Source organism: Tachyglossus aculeatus, assembly GCF_015852505.1.
Source record: "Tachyglossus aculeatus isolate mTacAcu1 chromosome 12 unlocalized genomic scaffold, mTacAcu1.pri SUPER_6_unloc_1, whole genome shotgun sequence".
NCBI classification, from domain to species: domain Eukaryota; kingdom Metazoa; phylum Chordata; class Mammalia; order Monotremata; family Tachyglossidae; genus Tachyglossus; species Tachyglossus aculeatus.
Window position 1 is genome coordinate 22,512,954 of NW_024044828.1, and position 24,273 is coordinate 22,537,226.

The window sequence follows — 24,273 nt, forward strand, 5'->3', positions numbered from 1 at the left end:
TCGATGATTATGATGATGCGGGTGAGGGCTGCATTGGAAACACGGAGACCACACTGGGACTCTCTCTAAGTTTTAATGTAGTAAACACCCCCCTGCCCCACACCTCTGTTCCCGGCACCCGGGCCCCACAGCTGGACGCTCTGCTCCTCACTCCCAGGCCAGGAAGTAGATGTTGCCCATCGCGTCCCCCACGGCCAGCTGTAGCCCGTGCGCAGGGCCAGGACGGGGTGCCAGGCAGCTGACAGCCCCCTCGCAGCGGAACAGGCCCCGCTGCAAAGGTCAGAGGGAGACGGGAAGGACCGGGTGAGGGCTGTCCTGCCTGGCTCCCTTCCCCTGCCCACCCCCCATCAGCCCGGCCCCACGTCTCACCAGCCTCAGGCTGGGCCGCTCCCACAGCTTCACATCGCGATCCTTTGCAGCAGTCAGCAGGAGGCCAGGCAGCACGTGGAGGGCTGTGACTGCTCCTGCGTGAATCTGGGTTGGGGGGCCGTAGGGGGTGGGTTTGCATGGCCTTTCTCCACTGGGGTTCCCAGCCTGTGCTCCCCCTCACTTAATTAATTATTGTACCTCTGAAGCGCTTACAGTGGGCCAAGCACCGTACTAAGCATGGGGGAAGATACAAGGTAATCAGACTGGACAGTCCCTGGGACAGGGAACATATCTTCTAACTGTTGTATTGTACTCTTTCAAGTATTTAGTACAGTGCTTTCCACATAGAAAACACTCAGTAAATACCACTGATTGATGGCACTCCCTCTAAGTAGGAGGGAATAGGATTTAGTCCCCATTTTACAGATGAGAAAACTGAGGACAGAAAAGTTAAATGACTTGCCCAAGGTCACTCAGCAGCCACACGGCAAAACCGGAATTAGAACCCAGGTCCTCTTGACTCCCTAGCCCATGCTCTTTCCCTTTTCTATCTTTCCCCTTCCCCACCTTTTGCATCCCATCTCCCCCCCACACACACACACACACCCACCCAGCCCCCACCCCCACCTTCCTGCGCAGACACGGCTCCAGTTTCCTCTTGCCACAGTCCTGCCGCTGCTGCCAGATGTCACCTTCAGCCCATTCCCCATCAGGGTCTCGCTCCCCCAAGCGCCACAGCAGACCCTCGGAGCTGGCACACAGGAAGGAGCAGCCTGCCAGCCACAGGGAGAGAGGACGGTCAGAGGCTGTGCCCCCCAGGGGCACCCTCGCCCAGCAGTCCCCTCAGCCCAGCAGTGCCCACCTCCATCGGCCCCAGCTCACCAGACTCGGGCACCGCCTGGGTCACCCACAGCACCGGCGGCTGGGGCCGCTCCAACTCCAGCTCAAACTCCAGGCCTGAATCCATCTCCCCGGACTCACTCTGCTTCTGCATGGACACAGGCAGCACAGATGGGACTCAGCCTGTTGGCCCTGGGCTCCTTCCTTCATTCATTCATTCAATCTTATTTATTGAGCACTTACTGTGTGCAGAGCACTGTACTAAGCGCTTGGGAGAGTCCAATATAACAACAGACTCCCTGCCCACAATGAGCTTACAGTCTAGGGGGGTTGCAAGAAAGATGGGGTCAAGCGCTCCCCCACCACTGGCCCCACCCCCAAGGGCCACGAGCTCCATGTCCCTTTCCCACCCCATCCCCACTCTCCCAACAGGGCCTACCAGGACCGATAGAAGGCAGGGGGACAGGGACTTCAGAAGAAAGACACCGTGTTCCTTGTGTGTGGAAAAGCCACTGAGCCCGTTGTGCTGGCATGGGAGCCTGGGGGAGCCAAGTAGGAGAAGGGTGAACTAGGCCCTTGGGGATCAGCCCAGCCTGACGTTGGCCCACAGCGCTCTGGACAGGGAAGTGGCAGGCTTTCTTCCTGGAACAGCTTCCCACCCCTCTGGTCCAGACAAGGTCGTGTCCACGCTCCCCCTGCCGCCACCCCCCCCCGCCCCCAGCCTGCTTCCCTCTCCCCCACGTCCTCCCGGCGCCCCCACCAGAGGCAGCGGGCAGTCTGGACTAAAGATACTTTCCCAACCACTGGGATAGTGCTCTGCACACAGCATTCAGTAAATGCCACTGATAGATGGAGTTTTAGGGCCAGTTCCTGGCTCCTGAGGGGGGCCTCACTGGAACGTCTTGCTGGAGGTGGTCCCCGGCTCCAGCAGCAGCAGCTGATCAGGAGGTTTCCCCAAGAGCAGGGTCCGGCCATCGGGGGTCAGCTCCAGTCCGGAGATGAAGGGAGCTGGGCGCTGTCGGCTGTGGCAGAGCTGTAGGCTTTGGGCCCAGATGGGATGAACCAATAGTGATGGTAACATAATGGCCTCGCATCCCCTCCTGCCACCCTTCCCTCCTGCATCCGGGGCAGACCGCCACCCCCCCCAACACACCCACACACACACCCCACCCCCAAACACACACCCTATCCCCCACCCCCGCCGAGGGGACTGACAAGATGGTGATCCAAGGACCGGGTCCCCTCACCTGAGACTCCCTTCAGCAGCAGCCTCCTCCGCCACCTCCCACTCGCTGACATCATGGTCATCGCTCAGCAGCACGAAGCTTCGCCTGGAGACCCAGCTCAGCGAGCAGACACGGCCAGGGGCCTGGCAGGCCCAGGCGGAGCAAGGGGGTCAGGCTCCCCGCTTTAAGGTTTCACTCCCCCTCCTCCCTCCCTAGTGGGGGCAGACAGCTGAGGGTCCCACCTCCAGCCCCAGACTCCCCACTCACTTGGGCTGAGGCCACAGGGCTTGCTTCCCGCCACAGGATCAGCTCCCCAGCCTCGTTGCCGGATACAGCCAGGGCCCCATCGGGGGCCCAGGACACAGCCGTGATTGGCCGTGGGGGCTGCCTGGCTTCACTCGGTTGCTCTGCAGACATGGACAGGGCTTCAGGCCATGGCTTCTGGTAGAGGTACAAGCCTCCACCCACCTTTGCTCTCTGCCCACCTCCCCTTCCCCTGGCCAACCTGTCTCCTCTGGCACCGTCCAGAGGCGCACGGACCCATCCCGCGAGGTGGTCAGCAGGCTGCCCGAAGCCTCGGACACAGCTGCAGCGACAACTGAGCCACTGTGGCCCAGCAGGGTCTGGGTCTGGGACACCTATGGAGGGGTGGGAGGAGGGCCAGTCAGCGGGGGCCCTGCCCGGCTCCAGGCTGAACCCCCTCCCCACGGCACTCACCAGCAGTGGACACCAGAGTCGGGCAGTTCCATCCAACCCAGCAGTCACTACCAGCAGCTCCGACCCAGTCTGACCATCTGCTGCCCATCACACATAGATGAGAGGCCCCGACCACCGACCGGTGGTACCCCCAAGGTTAGATTTCCGGTATCTCCATTCCCTCTCATGGTCATTGAAGAGATTTGGGGCCGGGAAATGGGGGGGTAGAAGGACAAGCCTTCCTCTACCAGGGCTCCAGAGCACTGCCCATTGGCTGATGGGCCCGAGGAGGGCAGAGTCAGGGTTACGGATGGGGGAGGGGAGATGGGAGGTGGGGGAGATCCTCACCCGAGTGGGACTTCAGGGCCGCTACACACTGGCTGATGGGCCCGGGGTGGGCAGGGATGCTGGTCAGCTCCACCCCCATCCTGTTCCACACCTTCAAGATTCCATCCCGGTCCACAGAAACCACATGGTCCTCCTGCCCCCCCAACCCCAAAACTGGCATTAGACCCCCGATCCTCCCTCTTCTACTCACCACTTGGCCATCTATGGGTCCTCCTTAACTCCACCATGACCCACGATCACCCCCTTACCCTCCCTCCTCCTCCCCCAGACCCTTTACCCACATTGTCCACTTCAACCCTTCCCCAGCCCCCACTCCCCTCCCCAGAAGGCCAGAGCCCAAACTGCCCCTCCCACCCCATGCCTCACCACAGATAGCACGGCGCTCACGGCACCCTGATGCCCCTGGAACTGGCCGAGCCGCTGACCAGATGTGGGTGACCACAGCTGGACCAAGCCATCATTGGAGCAGGAGAGCTGGGGTTGGGGGAGCATGGGGTCAGGGAACCAAGGGCAAGAGCCCCTGCTGAGACAGCCCAGGTTCAGCCCTCCAACGCCCTCTACCCCAACCTGCGTCGGTCTAGGGAGGCAAATAGTGATGGCAGCAGCGGGAACCTCCTGCCCCAGACTCATCCTTGAGGGTTCTGGTGGCCCTGAGCTGAGACCCAGGACTGATTACCTCTCTGCTCTTAGGGTCATACTAACCCTTCCCCATTCCAGAGAGGAGGGAATTCTAGGCCCTTGAAGAAGGTGGGGGCTTCATCACCCTTCCCCACCTTCTTCCGCTCCCCCCCACACCAAGGTCGCTCACCAGCAGGTAATCAGGGGTCCAGGCACAGCCGGTGATCCAATCGCGGTGGCAGGCAGGGAAGGAGTGGGTCAGGCTGGCGGTTCCGGTACTGTCCACTTTCCAGCAAAGGAGGCTCTGCATCCATGGGGGGCATAGGACACGGTCAGGGAGGAGGGGACAGACCCAGAGGCAGGGGAGGGAAGGGCAGCCCGTCTGGCGTCCGGGCCGGGCACTCACCCAATCACGGCTTCCACTGGCCAGGTACTGCCCGTCGGGACTGAAGCTGCAGCAGGTGACCGGGCCCGTGTGGCAGCGGAGTACCAAGCCGGTGGGGAGCTCTGCAGCCCCCTGGGCCTCCAGCAGCCCGCCCACTGGCCACAGGCGAACCGTGAAGTCGCCTGCGTGGAGAAGGCGGAGTCCCTGAGAAGTGAGGGTGGGGGCTGGGGGTCAGCAATGGAGCTGGGTGGGTCTAAAGGGGCCAAGGCAGAGCCCTGGTGAGTGGGGAGGTGGAGAGCCTTGGGCAGGCCGAGGGATGGAAGCGGGTCTACGGGGTGGGGGTGTGAGACGACCCCCCCCCCACCCCAGAACTGTACCTGAGGCTGAGGCGAGGAGCTGGGAGGAAGTGGCCAGGCCCAGAACTGGCCCCTGATGTCCATGCAGCAGCCAGAGGGCCTGGAGCTTCCCACCACCAAGACTCCAGCCACGCAGGGCTCCGTCCGACCCCCCAGCGACCAGCACGGAGGGGCTCAGCCAGCCCAGAGCTTCCAAGGACACATCCGACACCGCACATCGCACCACCTCCGTGCCTGGCAGGAGAGAGGGAGATATGTGGGAGTGGGGAGACCCCACGCCCCTCAGACTCAGTACCAGAAGCAGCATGGCCAATTCTGCCACTTGTCTGAGAAGCAGCATGGCTTAGAGGCAAGAGCAAGGGCTTGGGAGTCAAAGGTCATGGGTTCTAATCCCGGCTCCGCCACTTGTCAGCTGTTTGACTTTGGGCAAGGCACTGCACTTCTCTGTGCCTCAGTTACTTCATCTGTAAAATGGGGATTAAGGCCGTGAGCCCCACGTGGGACAACCTGATAACCTTGTATCTCAAAAATCTCCAGTGGCTACCAATCAACCTACGCATCACGCAAAAACTCTTCACTCTCGGCTTCAAGGCTCTCCATCACCCCGCCCCCCTCCTACCTCACCTCTCTTCTCTCCTTCTACAGCCCAGCCCGCACCCTCCACTCCTCTGCTGCTAACCTCCTCACTGTGCCTCGTTCTCGCCTGTCCCGCCATCGACCCCCGGCCCACGTCCTCCCCCTGGCCTGGAATGCCCTCCCTCCGCACATCCGCCAAGCTAGCTCTCTTCCTCCCTTCAAAGTCCTACTGAGAGCTCACCTCCTCCAGGAGGCCTTCCCAGACTGAGCCCCCTCCTTCATCTCCCCCTCTTCCCCCTCCCCATCCCCCCGCCTTACCTCCTTCCCCTCCCCACAGCACCTGTACATGCTTGTACATATTTATTACTCTATTTATTTTACTTGTATATATTTATTCTATTTATTTTATTTTGTTAATGTGTTTTTGTTTTGTTGTCTGCCTCCCCCTTCTACACTGTGAGCCCACTGTTGGGTAGGGACCGTCTCTATATGTTGCCAACTTGTACTTCCCAAGCACTTAGTACAATGCTCTGCACAAAGTAAGCGCTCAATAAATACGATTGAATGAATGAACACCCCAGCGCCTAGAACAGCACTTGGCACATAGTGAGCGCTTAACAAATACCACCACCATCATCATCATCTGTAAAATGGGGATTAAATCCTACTCCTTCCTCCTTAGATTGTGAGCCCTTTGTGGGACAGGGACTGTCGAAGCTGATGATCTTCTATCTACCCCAGGACTTAGTACAGTGCTTGTCACAAAGTAAGTGCTTAACAAGTACCATAGTTAGACAGTTACCTGAGACAGTGTAGACTCTGGGACAGGGACTGTAGAAGCGGATGATCTTCTATCTACCCCAGGACTTAGTACAGTGCTTGTCACAAAGTAAGTGCTTAACAAGTACCATAGTTAGACAGTTACCTGAGACAGTGTAGACTCTGATCCCATCAGCCTGGTGTCCCACAGCCACATGTGCTCCATCCGGACTGAGCGCCACAGCGAGGGCAGGTGACAGGTGGGTGGACCCCAGGGACCCCCGGGGTTTGCCCAGGGATCCTGACCACACCTGAACCTGTAAAACCAGGAGGGAAAGCTGGACCAGAGGTGGAGACCCCTGCCCATCCCCCAGGGGTCCCCTTTATGTTCCTTCCTCTGGAATCCCAAACCCACTCCTCCCTCCACCCTCTGCTCTGACCTTGCCATCCTCTCCGGTGGTCAGCAGGCAGCGTCCAGCATGCAGAAAGAGGGCAGCTGTTATGCCACCACAGTGGGCAGAGAAGGTGGCCAGCTGAACCCCCTCCCTCCAGGCCCACAGCTCCACGGCTCCATCCAGACGGCCGACCACCAGCCCCAGTCCAGAAGGGGCAAAGGTCACAGCCTGGACCGATGGACCAGGGGCACCCAGCACCTGCACAACAATGACCACCAGTGACAAAATCTCCTTGCCACCCTGCCCCCAGCCCCTCCCCAATCCCAACCCCCAGTTCCTGCCCCTCCACCCCCGGCCGGTGCTGACCGAGTAAACGGTCAGGTCATCCAGCCGAAGAACACTGGTGCTCCCATCCCAGCCTCCTGTGGCCACCAGCTGCTCTTTGGAGTGAAAAGTCACACAGCTGAGGGGTCCGGGGGCAGTGTGCTGGAGGCCCGGGCGCCCGCCTGTGGTGTCCCATAGCTGGAAGGAGAGGCGGGGAGAAGGACAGGGAAAGGAAAAGGGAGAGAAGGAGAGAGAGAAGAAGTGGCAAGAGACCATGGAGCCTGAGCAACAGATCTACCCCAACCTGTACCCCAGCTCGATCTGTCCATTCCCCTGACTCCGAGCTGTTCAACCCCTTACCCAACACTCTCCTGCTCCCACCCTCTGCCAGGTTCTCATTACCCCCAACCATGGAGGGGGTTCCCCCAGAGACCAGGGTTTTTCTGGAGTCCACTCAGATCCCTTGATTTTTCCCTTCTTCACTCCCATCTTTCTCCTCACCTTCAGGGCTCCATCCAGGGACACAGTGGCCAGCAGTTTGCGGTCAAGGCTCAGGCCACAGCCGGTGATGTGCAGCTGGTGGGCTTGGGTCCTCTGGATCCTGGCCCCAGAGACCCTACCTGTCAGATTCGCCCCTCCCTTGTCCCCTTCCCCACAGGGAATGGCAAGGGCTGAAGTGGGAGACCAAAGGGCCTATTGGACACTAGTGAATCAGCAGTGTTATCGAGGAGGGGTCCCCGAGAAGTGAATTGAAAATGGGTAACCGGCCTAAGGGTTGGGTCCCTGGATAGGGTGTGGGGACGGGGCTACCGGCAGCCGCTGCCCTGCAGGTCCCACAGCTCCAAGACGCCATCGAAGGCAGCAATGTAAATGGTGGAATCTGAGAGGAAGATGCAGGCGGAGATGCCATCACAGCCGCTGACCAATGACTGTTCTTCCTGTAGTGGGAAGGGAGAGTCAGCCTAGATGGCGACCCAGGCCCCTGCCCAGCTACTCAGCTAGCTGCCCCATCCCACTGCCCGGCCCGCACCTGCCAGGAGCGCAGGTCCAGCAGACGAAGGACTCCGTCAGCAGTCCCCACAGCCGCGCAGCGCCCGTTGGGGGAGATGCCCAGGGCTGTGGCAGGGGAGGGCAGCGCCAGCGTCAGGGGTGAGCTGTGAACACACACACACACACACACACACACACACGGTTTTCATGGATGGAGGAGTTGAGTATGGAAGAGGATAGCACGTGGAGCTGTGACCATAAACAGGGACATGGATGGGGTTGGGGATGAGGAAGGTGGAGGAGACAGGAAGACAGGGGGCCTGGGGCTCAAGGGGGTGGGGGATCCAGGCTCTGGTACCTCCTCTGGGCCTTCAGACTACGAGGTTTGTTGATCCAGCGGAACTGGCGCCCGGGCCTGGGGCGGGGCTCCCGGGAGTCCCGGGAGGAGGCCAGCCCGGAAGCCTGGAGGCACAGGGGCGAGTCTGGGGGCTGGTTGGCTGTCTGCTGCACCAGGAGCGCAGGGTGCCGGGCCAGAAGCGCCGCCTCGGACTGCATAAAGCTGCGGAAAGCCACCAGCGTCGAATCCGGGGGCTCTGGGGACTCTGGGGGCTCTGAGCCTTCTGTCCGGGGGCACACAGGGAGTCAGGGTCACCTAAGTTGTGGTGTTCCCCACCCTACGGCCCCTTAGAGCCCAGAGAAAACCCCCCTGCCTCCTACCCTCCTCACCATAGAGCGCGTATGCCTCCCCGAGGGCTGGCAGAAGACCCAGCTCCGCGTGCGCCGCCAAGACGTACAGGTTGGTGAGGAGCCGGGCAAGGAGGGCACGGTTGCCTCCCTGTACCTGCGGGGTGAGTGGTGAAGGGGAAGCCCTGACCATCTGATCCATCTTCCAGACAAGAGACGAAGGCAGAGGGTAATGGGCACTGCCTCCTAAGATGAGGGAGGGGGGAGCCCAAGAGGGGGTGGAAAAGAATGAGGAGGGGGCGGTGGGGAGGGTTGGGGCTCACCAAGTGGTAAGGCAGGTCCACCAGGGCTTCGGGTCGGCGGCCCTGGAACGTGTCCGAGGCGTCCGGGTCACAAGCGGCCCAGAGCTGAGCTGCGGGGGGATGGGGGGGTGTATAGAGGGGTATCAGCACTCCAAACTGACCCTGGTGTTCCCACCCCCGGGGCTATGGGCCACTCACCCGCAATGACTGTGTGTGCGGTGCGATCCAGCCCAGTCTCCCTGCGGGCCCGTTGCTCAGCTGCCGTTCTGAGCGGTCCGGGTGGCAGACACAGCCGGGTCCCGGGGGCCTCCAGCAGCCCCGTGCCCTGCAGGCTGAGCTGGCAATTAGTGGGCGTGGGAGGCAGGGGGTGGCGGCATCGAGATGAAGCGGCCAAGTGGGAGAAGGACGGGGGCAGGGGTCCTGCTGAATTCCCAGGGACAAGGCCCCTCCCCACACCCAGTTTCCCAGCTCTAAGGGCTAAGCCCACCCCAACCCCCAGACCCGAAGCAGGGCCACAAGTCACCTGCGCAAGCTGCGGACGAGATAGGTGAAGGGACCCAGAGGGAGGGGCTCCCCATTGCTGCCCGCAGCCATGGCCTCAGCCCAGCCCCCGGCCCCCTGGGGCAGCGCGGCCCAGGCGCTTAGGATTCCATGCAGCTCCTCCACCGTCAGCCCTGAAAGCACATGGGGTCTCAGACAGCAACCCCAAGACCCCAAGCTCCCGCCCTAAGGAAGCCCCCTAGCCTCGAGTGCCCCAAATTCTGGTCGGCTGGACACCGCCCCCGCCACCCCTCTCCGCAGGGCCCCAGGCCACACTGACCACTGCGGGTGATCCGGAGAGCAGCCAAGGCACGGTGCACCACTGGCCCCAGTTCCCGCTCCAGGTCTCCCAGCAGGTGCTGCAGCAGCAGGGGCAGCGTGGCCGGCAGAGTCCGGAGGCGTTCGGACACCTGGACCGTGGGCAGGGGGGTGAGGGCACCAATCACGCCCAGCACCAGAGCTGAGTTGGGGGTCGGGTTTGGGGGTGCTAGGCCTCTCAGACCCAGTGTTGAGGGATGGGGAAGGGGATTGGGATGTGCTGAGAGAGGGTGGTGAGGAAGAGCAGAGAAGTGGGTTGGCAGGGAGGACGGGGGTACAAGGCAGATAGGAGAGGTGGGCTGCAGGGGAGCAGGGCAGGGCTCACCTGCTCAAACACGGCATGCAGCCGAAGATGGTCGGCAGCCAGAGTCAGGTAGAGAGGCAGCCCCGCCCCACGCTTCAGTAGCAGCAGCCGCATCTGCAGAAAGGTTAGTGGAAGCGAGGGTGTCCATCGGGGGACCCCAAAATCTGGGACACTAACGCAGGCAACCACCCTGGTCATAAAGTCCCATGTGGGGTGTGGGGACCCTAGAGTCCTGCCGATTGCTCCTCACCTCCACCCCACAGTGCCAACCAGACCAAACCCATGACCGCCTCAATCAATCAATCGTATTTATTGAGCGCTTACTGTGTGCAGAGCACTGTACTAAGCACTTGGGAAGTACAAGTTGGCAACATATAGAGACAGTCCCTACCCAACAGTGGGCTCACAGTCTGAAAGCTCACAAGGCTGACCTGCAGTGTCGACCCGTATGGAATGATGAGCGGGCCAAACCTGTGCCCACCCCACAGGGCCAGCCCATGCCAAACAGCGAGTGGGCCAAACCCATGCTCACCCCACAATGTCAGCCCATGTGAAACAGTGAGTGGGCCAAATCTGTGCCCGTTCCCCAAAGACACACACCTGGTTGTTGAAAGGCGACTCCTCGAGCCGCTTTCCATACAGTGAAAGCTCCTCCCTGACGAGGCGCGCCCGGGCTGCCGGCTCCAGAGGCCCCAAGGCCACAGCATGAGCGTCCAGGCGGCGCAGCAGGGTCACTCCGAGTGCTGAGTCTTCTGGGTCTGGGGCCGCCAGGCTCAGCACCACGTGCACCCGCTTCAAGGGGGAGTGGGGAGAGGCTGAGGGATGGATCTGCGAGCCTCCAAAGAGGCCATGCCCCACCCAGGCCCCTCCCGCAACCCCTTGGCCCCCACCGTCCCTCTGGTGCCCCCAACCTGGGGCAGGGTCTCAGGAATCCAGTCTGCACTCAGTCGACCACTCCGTTCTTCCAGTCGATCGGCCCCATCGATGACCAAGACCAGAGTCTGGCCTGGGGGCAGAGCCTCGGCAGCCTCCGGCAACAGCATCTGGACTGACCACAGCAGGGCCCTGCAGGGGTTGGGGGCGGGGGGGGGGGGGTGAGGGGGGAAGAAAGGGGAGGCAGCGTCACAGTGACCACGGCCCAGGGGACCCTGGGGACCCGGGCCTCGAGGAGCTCGCAGCCTAATGGCGACAAGAAATTCCAAATGGGAACTCACAGGAGGATAAAACAGAAACATAGATGCAACCCACAAACCCTGGAGGGAGCAAAAATGAACACAGAAACCCTCACGAGTGGAGGGTGCCTGTAGGATGGCAGTTTGTATGGTGGGGGCAGTAGTAGGGAAAAATTTCTGGAGGCGGTGCCTGCCTGGGTCCAACCTGATTAGCTTGTATCTATCACCCCAGCTCTTATTACAGTGCCTAAGCACTAACAAATCCCACAATTTTTATTAGTAGCAGTAGTAGCTACCAACAGCCTTGCCCCCTCCCACCCGGAGTTCAGGGTTTCCTCACCGGTAGCCCGAGGGGGGCGGAACAGTGCGGCCCAGCAGGCGGCTCAGGTGGGCATGGAGCCGGCGCAGCATCACAGATAGGCGACGGTGGTCAGGCCGGGCTCCCGCAAAATGGAAGAAAATGGGGAGCGGTGGGGCAGCATCCCCCTGCCTTGGGGCCTGCAGCGCCGACACCAGAGATGCCTGGGAAGGCAATCGTCACCACTCAGGATCAACCCCCATGTGACTCCTCCGATCCCTCTGGACCTCCCCGTGCTCCCCAGCTGTACCAGGAAGGCTGTCTTGCCCTGGCCGGGCTCTCCGCTGACCACACTCAGCACCCCCTTATGGCGCCGCAGCCGCCGGACAGTGTCCTGGAGGAGGCCGGGCCGGGCTGGGCTGGGCGGACTCTGCAGCTGCTGGAAGGCATTCTGCAAGGTGTCCTCGGCTTTGACGGGGTCAGTGTCGGCTGGGCGCTGGCCATCCAACCCTGACTCTGGCTGCAGGGAGGGACCATGCTCAGAGTGGGGTGGCAGGGAGGAGGGCAAGTAGGGGGGTTGACTGATAGTGCGGAAGGGGGCTTCCGGGTGGAAGTTGTGCTAGAGAGGGGGTCGTGATTGGGGGAGAGAAAGGAGAAGGAAATGGTAGGAGGAGAAGGGAATGGTAGGAGGAGAGGGGAATGGTATGAGAGGTGAAGGGAATGTACAGAAGGGAGAGGAAGGGGTTCAAGTGAACCCTAACACTAAGGCAACCCCCCATCCAAGGAGCCAAGGATCCCCCACCCCCACGATCCTGTGGTGCTTCTGAACCTGCAGGAAGAGCCGTTGAAGGGCCATCCACATGTCCCTCAGGATCATCTGCCCGAACTGCTCCAGGCCGGACACGACTGGTCGCCCCCCAGCCGTGCCACCCCACATGCACGGGTACCTGTGTAACATGTGGACACAAGGGGTGGACATGACCACGTGCTCAGAGACTATCCCCGCCCTGCCCACAGACCTCAATCTGCCCTCTGGCCCAACCCCCTCACCTGCGGCAGGTCACCCCTTTCCGCCTCTCCAGGTGACTCTTCAGCTCGGAGACCCGACGCGCCGCCTCCTCCGATTCGGGAGCAAAGTCTTCTCTCCAAGCATCTGGCACCAAGCTGACCCCCGGACACTGTCCGGTAAGGCCGAGTCCCCCTCCCTTCCTCCATCCCCATCCGCCAGGAGCTTCAGCTTTGACACCGGGGGGAAACCCACAACGAGAGGGACGGATGGGGCCAGGTCACGGGGGCTAGGTCAGAGCATGGGTCCGGGAGCCAGACAAGGAGGTGGGGCCGGGGCCAGGGCCAGGGCCCGGGGCCAGAACAAGGGGACAGGCCCAAGACCTGGGGGCAGAGAACCTGAGGAAGTCTGGATCCCGCAGGTAGACGAAGGCGGCGGGGGCCCGCTGGGGGACACTCAGGAACTGCATCACCTCCATCTCCGTCACCGAGCGCCCGGCGGGGTAATCCTGAGCCTGGGCAGAGGGGAGGGGAGGAAAGATGGGGAGGGGGCAGAGAATCTCAGCCAAGGAGCCCACTCCACTACAGTCCTCCGAAGGAACCAACAGTGTGGCCTAGTGGAAAGAGTACAGGCTTGGGAGTCAGAGGAACTGGGTTCTAATCTGTCAAATGCTTGCATTTAACTTCCCCATACCTCAGTTCTTTTGTTCTCCCTCCTACTTAGACCGTGAGCGGGACTGGGGCTGTGTCCAACCTAATTCCCTCATATCTACCCCTGCGCTTAGAACACTGTTTGACACATAGCAAGTGCTTACCAAATACCATTTAAAAACAAAAGAACCAGAGATCCCTGGAGTTGGGTGTTTGCACTCCACGCCCCCCACCCAGCCAGGGTCTGGCTTCAGTCCCCGTTCACACCCTCTTCCTCCCGGTCCCGCCCCCTCGGCTCCCCAGTCCCCTCGACTTCCCAGCCCCTCACCCAGTGGAAATGCGGCAGGGCCGGGAGGCTGTAGGTGCTGGGGACGTGGCCGTAGCGGGTGCCGAGCATCGCCACAAGCAGCTGAGAGTTGTGCACCTCGCCCAGGCACAGCTCCAGCTGCCTGCAGGGCACAGAGTCAGGGTTGGGCCCTGCCGGGCATGCAGCAAGGACAGCAAGTGTCGGGGTCACGGGAGGAAGGACGCGCCTTGGGGGCCGCATAGGGGTGGCCAAGGTCCAGCGAGTAGGGCAGCTCCCAGAGGCTGGGAGGCTCCCGGAGTGGAGATTGGGAGGTGGGAAGGGTCCCCATCCCTCCCCAGGGCACGTCCAGTCCGCCCACCTGCCCAGCCCCACCTGCCCCGCAGCTGCTCCTCCTCCGGAACCCCCCAACGCAGGTCGATGAGCCGCAGGCGCAGGCGGTGGGCGGCGGCTCGGGCCTGCAGGGCGGGGAGCACGGCGCGCAGCAGAAGATCCCGCTCAGCTTGCATGTCCCGGAACGTGGATGAGACGAAGAGCCGGACACTGCGCCAGCTGCGAGGGCAGGGCGAGGGTCAGCCCGTCGGACACAGGGAAGGCCAGCTCCTCGTGAAACCCTGAGAGTCCGGGGACCCCAGGCCGCACACACACACACACACACACACACACACACGCCCCCCCCCCCAACCTGTGCTGGCCGGCGGGGGGCAGGGGCCCCGGAATGCTGTCCTCCAGGGGCGGGCGGGGGCGGCGCTGGTCCCCACTACGGGGCGAAGGAAGTTGGAAGGCCTCGTCTATATGGCCCACGTGGTCCAGCAGGCGGGAGGCCCCGCGCTCTGCAATGAACCTGAAACAAACCGGCCGCGGCAGGACGGAGTGAAGTCAGATCTCGGGAGGGACTTCCCTGGGAGCGCGGGCAGCAGAGCTGGGCATCGGGGGTGCGCGCCAGGATTAGGGGAGAAGGCTGGGGCTGCCGGCTCTAAAGGAATGGACTTCCAGGAGAATCAGAGGGGCCCAAGATGCAAACTTCCTTCCTCCCTCCCTTTGCCTCTCCTGAGGCTTGACAAATCTCGGGAGGCTCTGGCAAGGGTCAAGTAATTAGCATCCCTGCGCTGCTCAGTGCTGGAGGGCTTCCCTGAGCAAGAGGTGTACCTGGGTGAAGGCTCCAGGATCACAGGGAAGAAGAGGAGACAGGCTCTCAATCAATCAATCGTATTTATTGAGCACTTACTGTGCGCACAGCACTGTAGTAAGCGCTTGGGAAGTACAAGTTGGCAACATATAGAGACAGTCCCTGCCCAACAGTGGGCTCACAGTCTAGAAGGGGAAGACAGAGAACAAAACCAAACATATTAACAAAATAAAATAAATAGAATAGATATGTTCTATTCGCTAAATTCTCTCGCTAAATTATAAACTCCATGAGGGCAAGGATTATGCCTACTCACTCCAGCGCTTAGAACAGTGCTTGGCACATAGTACGCCGCGCTTGACAAATGACGTTATTATTATTATTATTATGGCACTCTCCCAAGTGCTCAGATCAGTATTCTGCACACATTAGGTGCCAGTCAATGCTATTGATTGATGAATCAATCGTGTCTTGATTTCCCCCAGGGCCCCAGCAAACCTCCTCCCTAGCCCCCTTACTTGAGTAGTTGGTCACTACAGCCGTTCAGTCTCACGTCATTGGGATTGTCGCTGGGTGACCTGTCGGGGAAGATACTGTAAGGGGAGGGGAGTGACAACAAGGGACTGGGGGTGCATTCTGGAGTTCAGAGGAAGAGGCCGCAGAGGAGGCTTTTGCACTTTATTCATCCCTCCCTCAGCCCCACAGCACTTAAGTACATATCCCTAATTCAGTTATATTAAAGTCTGCCTCCGCTCTCTAGACTGTAAGCTTGTTGAAGGCAGGGAATGTATCTATCAACTCTGTTATACTGTACTCTCCCAAGTGTTTAGTATAGCGCTCTGCATGCGGTAAGTATTCAATAAATACGATTAATTGCACTTGATCGATGGGGACATGGAAGGGAGGGAAATGAATGAGGGTGTATGCAGATGGAAAGGAAGACGGACGGGGGACCCCCTCCCCCCCTGCCCACCGTTTCTGGCTGGCCCCTGCCACCCGCGTCTCTACCAGAGCTCGCCCCCACACACACACCTCTGGCCCTTCCCAGCCAAGTCCACACTGACGAACAGACAGGATGGATTCAACCGCTGCCACACCAGCTGCTGCGCGGCCTCAAACTCCGGGTCTTGGAGGAGCCCGAAGGAGAGGACTGTGTTCACCTGGGGAGAGGGGAGGGGCCCCCGTGAGCAGGAACCCCCCACTTGGCTCAGGGCAGATCAGGGCCCCAGGCCACAGCCGGACTCACCTGCATCTGCTGCGTGACTAAATCCATCAGGTAGGAGGCGGCCTGTCTGGGGCCCGGCTCGTTTCCGTTCGGCAAGGCCTGGGTAAGGAGCATCTGATCACTCCATCCACTCCCGCCAGGACCCACCCGAGCCCCTCCGCCCCTCCTCGGCAGGGGGGCTCACCTGAGCCTTGGCTTGGAGCTGGAGTACCGAGTCCAGGACAGACTTCCCTGGCCCGACCTCTTCCTCGCTGAAGGCACACTCTGCACAGAGCAAAACTCGGGCCCACTCCGCCCGGGCCGTCACCATCACGGCCAGCAGCAGTCCGGCTTCCAGGATCTGCGGGGGGAGGAGGGAGGAGAGAGGCATCAACGCCCGGTAAGAGTGGGGAGGGGGCAGTGGTAGGGTGGGGAGGGGTGGCAGAAGAGAGCCAGGGTCCTCCCCGAATTCCCTGGGGTTTGTATTTGGGCTGGTGGCGTCTGTCTTGGAGGGTGTAGGGAGGGAACCAGTCCCCCGTCCCCCCGGTCCTCACTGTAATGGGTTCAGACCGGTTTCCCTCCGGTCTGGGGCAGCAGACCTCGGCCCCCTTGGGGAGGGCCAAGAGCGAGCTGTAGCCTGTCCAGCAGATGACCAAAGTCCGGCCCAGCAGTGGGGGTAGCGTGTGCCGCACGGACAGCTCCATGGCCGCCTGGAGGGTGTCGCGGTACCGTGCCAGTGTGGCTTTGTCGCTCCGTAGCAGCCTGGGGACCGGGAGGGGGAAGAAACAAGGCGGAAGACCCGGGGGTCACATACATCCCCAGACCCGGCATCCCCTTTCCCGCAGCAGCAGCCCATAGGGCCGTACTCTCTGCCTAGACACGGACAAATGGACAGAGACACGTTCGGCCAGAGAGGGGAGAAAAAGGCCCAGAAATGAGGATCTCTCTGTCTCTTCCCGCTCCACCTCAGTGTAGACGGACGGATAGACGGACGGATGGATGGACGGGCCCCTCCCCCCTTGCCCCCTTCCCCGGCACCTGGCCTTGCGCAGGCGCGCTTTCTCTCGCTGCAGTTGCTCGAACAGCACCGGCATCGCCAGGGCGGCCCGCAGTTTTCGACGGTTTCGGACCCACCGGAAATGGACGGGGAAGAGCTTCCGCAGCAGGGCCGCATTGGAGGGGGGCGGCTTTTCTGGGGTCAGTGGGGGAAAGAGAAGATGTAAACTTGCTTTTTCTTCAGAGATCCACCAGCTCCCCACAACCACTGGATTGGGGGCTGGAGGAGGCGTCGGGGGACATGGGGGTCTACGGGGGAGCATGGGGGACTCGAGGAGGTCGCGGGGCGATAGCAGAGAACGTGTATCCCGGCTGTTATACTGTACTCTCCCAAGGGCTTAGCACAGCGTTCTGTCCACAGTAAGCGCTCCATAAATACTATTGATTGCTACCATTCAGCTCCAGCTGGCTCTCCAGGTCGGTGATCACTTTGTAAGCTGACAGGAAGCGGAAGGGGAACTGGCGACTCCGGATCACAGACTCCTGAGGGGCCAGAGCGGAGGCCTGAGACAAGGCGCCACTCCGCCGTCCCCCTCCCCTTCCTCCTCCTCCCTCCCGTTCCTTTTCCTCCATCCCCTTCCCCAGCGATCCAGGGAGCCAGCCCCACACATCCCGTGGCTCCCCGCTGCCCCGGCCCCTCACCGCGTGTCCTAGCCGCCTCAGGAGGAGCTCGTGGTGTCCAGCGCTGACCCCAGCCCGAAGCACGTTCCGCAGATTTCTCAGCAGGGCCATGTAGGGCAGCTGTCCACTGTCTGTGGGGGAAGGAGCCATGAGATCCCCACCGCTGGACCTTTCCATCGCTCACAGGGGGTCCGAGGGGCGGTGACCGGGAGGGTCTGAGGGGCCGCGCTGACCCAGGGGGCGGGTTTCACGCTCAAAGGGATGGGGAGCACTCTGTACCGATGATCCGCTCCCAGGAGGACCCCGTGTTCCCGTGGCAGCTCAGCTCCCGCTCCCATGTGTCCAGCGGAGGCAGCTTCATGCGAGTCCCAGCACGGTGGGGGTCCCAGGGGCCCGGCAGGCGGCTGCGGGAGAAGGACTGCAGATCCAAGGGGTACCTGGGAGGGTGAGAGGTTGGACGGTTCCAGGGGTCGGCGGGGGGGCAGAGCGCAGGGTGGGAAGAGTCCAACAAGGATGGAGTGGGATTAGAGGATGGGGTGGGGGTGGACTGGGGGAGGGGCTCCCCATCTGGCACCTGTAGCCCAGCAATGCCCAAACATGCTCTGCCGGCTCCCGGAGGTGCAGGCGCTGCACCAGCTTCTTCAGGGTGAACTGCTCCCGAGGCGCTTTCTTCCGCACGCCTGGGCCACCCGCCGTCGCCTCGAACTGGACACAGACACCGGCCCCGCGCTGTCAGACGGTGCCACCGCCACCCACCCCCGCCCCTAAAAGCCCGGAGCCCCGCACACCTCCAGAGACCCCGTGGCCACTCCCACCCTCGCTAAGACGGGCGGGGAGCGCTCACCTCGCTCTGCTTTTTCCCGAACTTCTGCATCAGAAACCCCACCTTCCTCCAGGCCTGAGCGGATGGTGGCTTAGATTTCTGAGCGGGGAGAGTCGGTCAGTCAATCGCATTTACTTGAGTACTTATTGTGTGCAGAGCTCTGTACTAAGCACTTGGGAGAGTACAATGTAACAATAGACACATTCCCTGCCCACAAGGAGCTTCCAGTCTAGAGGGGGAGTCAGACCATAAATAAATAAATATGCACGTAAGTTCTGAGGGGCGGAATGGGTGATGAATACATGGAGCAAGTCTGGGCGACGCAGAAGGTAATAGGAGAAGAGGAAAAAAGGGTTGAGTCAGGGAAGGCCCCTTGGAAGAGATGTGCCTTCAATAAGGCTTGGAAGGGAGGGAGAGTAATTGTCTGTCGGATATGAAGAGGGTGGGGGTTCCAGCCCACAGGCAGGACTCGGGCGAGGGATCGGCGGTGAGATAGACGAGATGGAGGTACAGGGAGAAAGTAAGCATTACAGGAGTGAAGTGCGCGGGCTGGGTCATAGTAGGAGAGAAGCAAGGTGAGGTAGGAGGGGCAAGGTGATTGAGTGCTTTAAAGCCGATGGTAAGGAACTTCTGTTTGATGCGGAGGTGGTTGGGCCACCGCTGGAGGTTCCTGAGGAGTGAGGAAACATGACCAGAACTTTTTTATAGAAAAATGATCTGGGCAGCAGGGTGAAGTAAGGACTGGAGTGGGGAGAGACAGGAGGCAGGGAGGTCAGCAGGAGGCCGATACAGAAATCAAGGCGGGAGAGGGGGACAATGCTGGGGAGGGGGGGCAATGAGGGGGAGAAATAGCAGGTCCTCCTCTCAGCCAAGGTTCCCTCCCCCTTTAACTCCCCCACCCCCCAGCCCCTGGGGACTTTCTCCCAGATGCACTCCCCCAAGGAAAGATGCCCCGAGCCCAGGGAAGGGATGAGAAAGGATCACTGACCAAGTGGCGGGGGGCCCGATGGCGGCTTTTGGCACAGTGGGCGCGGGGCAGGTATTTGCGCAGCTGGTACTGATCAAACTGGGTGAACTTGTCGGCCATCGCAGCTCGGAGACAGGCTGGCAGGGGGACCAGCTTGCCCCGAGGGTCGCCTGCCAAACTCTGCAGGGCAAGGGGAAGGGTTGTCAGACTGTGGACAGATGGCAGCAGCCCCCTCCCCATTTCACTGGGGCAAGGGGGGATAGGGAGAGCTCGCCCTTTGAGCCCCCTGAGAGCAGAATGCGGGGAAATGGGCTGAGTTTGCAGTGGGAGGGAGCAAGGTTAGGTAGGACGGGGTGGGAAATGCGAGTTGGGGCAGAAGGAGTGGGATGGAAGGAGCCCACAATGGCTCCTTCCTGAGTCCTCAGCCCCGGGTGCCCCGGGGGGAGGCGGGGAGGGCACGGCTGCACCCTGCATACCTGGAAGAGCCGGGCCACCTGGATCCAGTCGGAGGGCAATCTGACGCTGGCGGAGAAATAGCGGCGCACGTGGGGGCGGCAGGCGGGCAGGAAGGCGGCAATGGCCAACAGTAGGTTCGCCGAGACACGGACATTCAGCTCCTGCCTGGTGTACAAGGCTGCCTGGAATGGTGGGGGGCGGGGGTGGGGGGCGGTCACTGGGGGAGAGGCCCCGACTGCCGCCCTCCACCCCCGAGTCCGGGAAGCCAGTCCCCAGCTCCCCCAGGTACCTTGAGGATGAACTCGGGTTCCTTCAGGGCAAGGTCAGTGCAGACACGCAGCAAAGCTTCCCGCGTGGGGTCCCCCGCAGTTCCCAGGGTGCCCCCCGAGACCAGAGAGCTGCACAGGAGGGTCAGCAGGGCCAGCTGCAGGGAACATGGAGAAGCAGAGGACTCAGGACCTTGAGGCCTTGCGGGAGGGGGCAGCATCCCCATCGCTTCGAGACCCCTGCCCCTCTCCAAACAGCCCCCGGATCCCCTCTGCTCTCCGTAGCCCTTCACCTTCTGCTTCTGAAGGGTCTGGTCCGAGTCCTCAGTCGGCGCTTCGGGCTGCCGCTCCCCTTCAACTCCTTCCTCTCCCTCCTCCTCTTCCTTCTCCTCCTCCTCCTCCTCCAGACTGAGACTGTATCGAGGCAGCGACTCGCCAGATGCCGCTGTCTCCTCTGCAACAGGGTGGACTCCAGGGTCCTGAGAAGGGGTGACAGCCATTGAGGGGGGAGGGGGCAGTCCCTCACCAGGATGACTCTACTGGAGGTGCAAGGTGGAGGGGCTGAGGCTGCTCCCTGCCCTCCCCATCTCCCACGTAGGGGGAAGACTGCCAGCCCCCTCCCTGGGACACCCCCTGGGCCCCCTCTCGCTCCTCCTCCAGGAAGCATTCCCAGACTGAAGAAATCAGACGCGAACTCCGAGATCAGTGCAACTAGTCCACCCTGTCTGGGCCTTTGGATATGTGCACTGGCGGGCACAGGGTCCTATGCGCATGGGTACATGCACCTCAAACTGCAATAATGTGTTTTCAATTCATGCTTAGCACAGTGCCTGGCACATAGTAAGCGCTTAACAAATGCCAACATTATTATTATTATATAACACGATGGTGGACTAGGAGACCGCTCTTCCCTCAGTACAATCTACATATTGGCGCGAGTAGATTCAGTGCGGGAGAAAACACGTGAACCCAGGAGGGTGGCGTAGGTCTAGGCGAGATGGAGCTACGCTTCCCAGTGTTTGCCTCAGCCTGAACCTACTACACTGTCAAGAACTCTGGAGTTCGGCAGTTTTACATTATTTAGTGCAGAAAACAGCAATGAGGAAGTAGGGGGCTATAAAGCATTCCGTTTGTGGCGAACACAATACAATGCAGGGATCTGTACGGAGAAATGTCAGTCATGGTGGGATAGTGGAACCCTTCGTGGTTTCTATAACGCGATTCCCTGCACGACACGAGGATCTTCCCCCTCCCCACAGCACTTGTATATGTATTTGTATAGATTTATTACTCTATTTACTTTACTTGTACATATTTACTACTACTACTACTACTACTACTACTACTACTACTACTACTACTACATGGCATTTTTTAAGAACTTACTATGTGCAAAGCACTGTTCTAAGAGCTGGGAGGGTTACAAGGTGATCAGGTTGTCCCACGGGGGGCTCGCAGTCTGAATCCCCATTTTACAGATGAGGTAACTGAGGCCCAGAGAAGTTAAGTGACTTGCCCAGAGTCACACAGCTGACAATTGGCAGAGCCAGGATTTGAACCCATGACCTCTAACTCCGAAGCCCACGCTCTTTCCACTGAGCCACGCTACTTATCTATTTACTATTCTGTTTATTTTGCTAATGATGTGCGAAAAGCTTTAATTCTATTTGTTCTGACGATTTTGAAACCCGTCTACATGTTTTGTTTTGTTGTCTGTCTCCCCCTTCTAGGCTTTGAGCCAGTTGTTGGGTAGGGACCGTCTCTGTTGCCGACTTGTACTTCCCAAGCGCTTAGTCCAGTGCTCAGCACTCAGTAAGCACTCAATAAATACGATTGAATGAATCTTGCAAGACCCATTCTCCGCCTTCCAGGGTGCCCGGGCACAGGCACGAGCGCCCATATGGCGGTGAATGTGCCCGCCGGCTGGAGGACACCGAGCGGGTACCGGCCTGGATGATCCGGGTCCGGAGTCCGGCCCCGCCCGGCCCCGCCCGGCCAATACTGCCCATGCAAGAACCCCGGCACCCTCTCCTCCAGGAGAGGGGCAAATCAATCAATCAATCAATCAATCAATCGTATTTATTGAGCGCTTACTGTGTGCAGAGCACTGTACTAAGCGCTTGGGAAGTACAAGTTGGCAACACATAGAGACGGTCCCTACCCAACAATCAATCAATCAATCGTATTTATTGAGCGCTTACTGTGTGCAGAGCACTGTACTAAGCGCTTGGGAAGTTACAAGTTGGCAACATATAGAGACAGTCCCTACCCAACAGTGGGCTCACAGTCTAAAAAGGGGAGACAGAGAACAAAACCAAACATACTAACAAAATAAAATAAATAGAATAGATACGTACAGGTAAAATAAATAGAGTAATAAATATGTACAAACATATATACATATATACAGGTGCTGTGGGGAAGGGAAGGAGGTAAGATGGGGGGATGGAGAGGGGGACGAGGGGGAGCCCAACAGTGGGCTCACAGTCTAGACGACCCTCCCTCCGGGCCCCCCGCCCGAATGGGGGCTCCGGGTCATCATCATCATCAATCGTATTTATTGAGCGCTTACTGTTTGCAGAGCACTGTACTAAGCGCTTGGGAAGTACAAAATTGGCAACATATAGAGACAGTCCCTACCCAACAGTGGACTCACAGTCAGTACCTGAATGGGGGCGCCGGGGGGTGGGATGCTGGAGGGGCCTGCGGAGCGGCACCAGAGGGGAGCCGTCGCTCCGCTCCGCGGGAGAAGAGAGTTGCGCGTGTCGGGCCCGCGCAGGGCGGCCTGGACCAAGGCGGGCAGGGGCAGGGGCCGGCCGCCGTCGGCGCTGGCCAGGCTGGAGGGCAACAGGCGAGGACCCGGGGGCAGGAGGCGGTTCTCCAGGGACAGGACGGCCGGGCGGTCCGGCCCCACGGGAGGCGACAGCGCCTTCATGGTCGGAGCCTCGGCTCGGCTCGCTCCTGCGGGGAGCAACGGATTAAGGGGCCGGAGGGAGGGGGCGACGGGGCGGGGAGCGGGGCTTCCCGGTGCCCGAATGCGGGGCCAGGGGGCTGACACCGCCCCCCCCACCCCACCCCCCAGGGCCGCCCCGAGGGAGAGGAGCAGGGAAGGGGCCGTCCCGGAATGTCCAGGCCCAGGAGCGGGGAAGCCCCCTCCCGTCGCCTGCAAAGCCGCCCAGGGGGCTCGTGGGGCCGGGCCGGGGCTACCTGGCGGCGGGGTCGGGCGGCAAGACCGGTCGCGGGGGGGGAAAGTGAGGCTGGAAACCGGGGACGCAGGCGCAGGAGCCGCCGTGGGCCGGGAGGACGAGGAAGTAGTGGGGCGGGGCCGGAGCCGCTGCGCTCTGCCGGGAGAGGGAGGCAGGGACGGTGACTAATCTCGTCTTTTTTTTTTTTTTATAATAGTACTTGTTAACCCCGTATTCTGTGTCAGGCACTCTAATCATCATCATCATCGTGGTCTTTGTTAAGCACTGGCTATGTGCCAATCTCTAGGGTTGATCGATCAATCGGTATTTTCCGAGCATTTGCTCTGTGCAGAGCGCTGTATTAAGCACTTGGGAGAGTACAACACAATTGGTAAACACGTTTCCTGCCCACAAGGAGCCTGCAGTTTAGAGGGGAAGACGGGCATTAAAATAAATTAGGGCTATGGACATATGTTCTCTGACGCTGAAGGTGCGGTGACTTTCACGTGCTTAAGGGATACCGATCCAAGTGCATAGGCGACACAGAAGGGGGAGGGCGTAGGGGAAATTATGATGGTATTTATTAGGTGCTTACTACGGGCCAGGCACTGTACTGAGCGCCGGGGTAGATACATGCAAATCTCACTGGACACAGTCCTTTATCCCATGTGGGGCTCACAGTCTCAATCCCCACTTTACAGGTACGGAGAAGTAAAGTGACTTACCCAAGGTCACACAACAGACAAGTGGCGAAGCGGGATTAGAACCAATGACCTTCGGATTCCCAGGCCCCTACGCCATGTTGCTTCTCCATACGGGGAAAGCCTCTTGAAGATGTGATTTTAAATAAGGTTTTGACGGTGGGGAGAGCGGTGCTCCGCACACAGTAAGCGCTCAATAAATACGACCGGATTAACGAATAGATGAAGGGGGAGGGAGTTGTAGGTCAGAGTGGGGATGCGGGCAAGAGATGGGCGGTGAGACGGACGAGATCGAGGTACAGGGAGCAGGTTGGCGTCCGAGAAGCGAGATTAGCTAATTACTGGGTGTCCTCTGTGCGCCGAGCGCTCTCTGTCCGTGAAGGCATTTTGGGGGCGCACGCAAAT

General features: G+C 60.4%; 1 protein-coding gene across 1 annotated transcript; it reads right to left on the reverse strand.

Moving 5' to 3' along the window:
* Positions 1-65: 65 nt before the first annotated feature.
* On the reverse strand, positions 66-23,271 carry TEP1 (telomerase associated protein 1). The gene is made up of 55 exons (XM_038741011.1): positions 23,190-23,271; positions 22,648-22,943; positions 20,276-20,461; positions 20,006-20,140; positions 19,737-19,898; positions 19,282-19,440; positions 18,315-18,392; positions 18,045-18,175; positions 17,750-17,907; positions 17,492-17,601; positions 17,242-17,332; positions 16,832-16,985; positions 16,348-16,555; positions 15,999-16,154; positions 15,836-15,913; positions 15,622-15,749; positions 15,108-15,167; positions 14,146-14,304; positions 13,836-14,012; positions 13,485-13,605; positions 12,905-13,020; positions 12,551-12,664; positions 12,330-12,447; positions 11,811-12,020; positions 11,543-11,724; positions 10,942-11,095; positions 10,631-10,822; positions 10,052-10,144; positions 9,689-9,818; positions 9,392-9,542; positions 9,067-9,200; positions 8,890-8,978; positions 8,609-8,723; positions 8,241-8,502; positions 7,923-8,046; positions 7,703-7,830; positions 7,394-7,493; positions 6,935-7,090; positions 6,614-6,826; positions 6,340-6,490; positions 4,860-5,072; positions 4,504-4,664; positions 4,288-4,401; positions 3,846-3,953; positions 3,480-3,612; positions 3,153-3,232; positions 2,941-3,073; positions 2,703-2,842; positions 2,457-2,578; positions 2,103-2,249; positions 1,649-1,748; positions 1,252-1,357; positions 997-1,142; positions 370-474; positions 66-270 (listed from the first exon to the last, which is right to left on the reverse strand). The coding sequence occupies exons 2-55, from the start codon at positions 22,915-22,917 to the stop codon at positions 148-150; spliced, it is 7,584 nt and encodes a 2,527-aa protein (XP_038596939.1). The 5' UTR covers positions 22,918-22,943; positions 23,190-23,271; the 3' UTR covers positions 66-147.
* Positions 23,272-24,273: the final 1,002 nt, after the last annotated feature.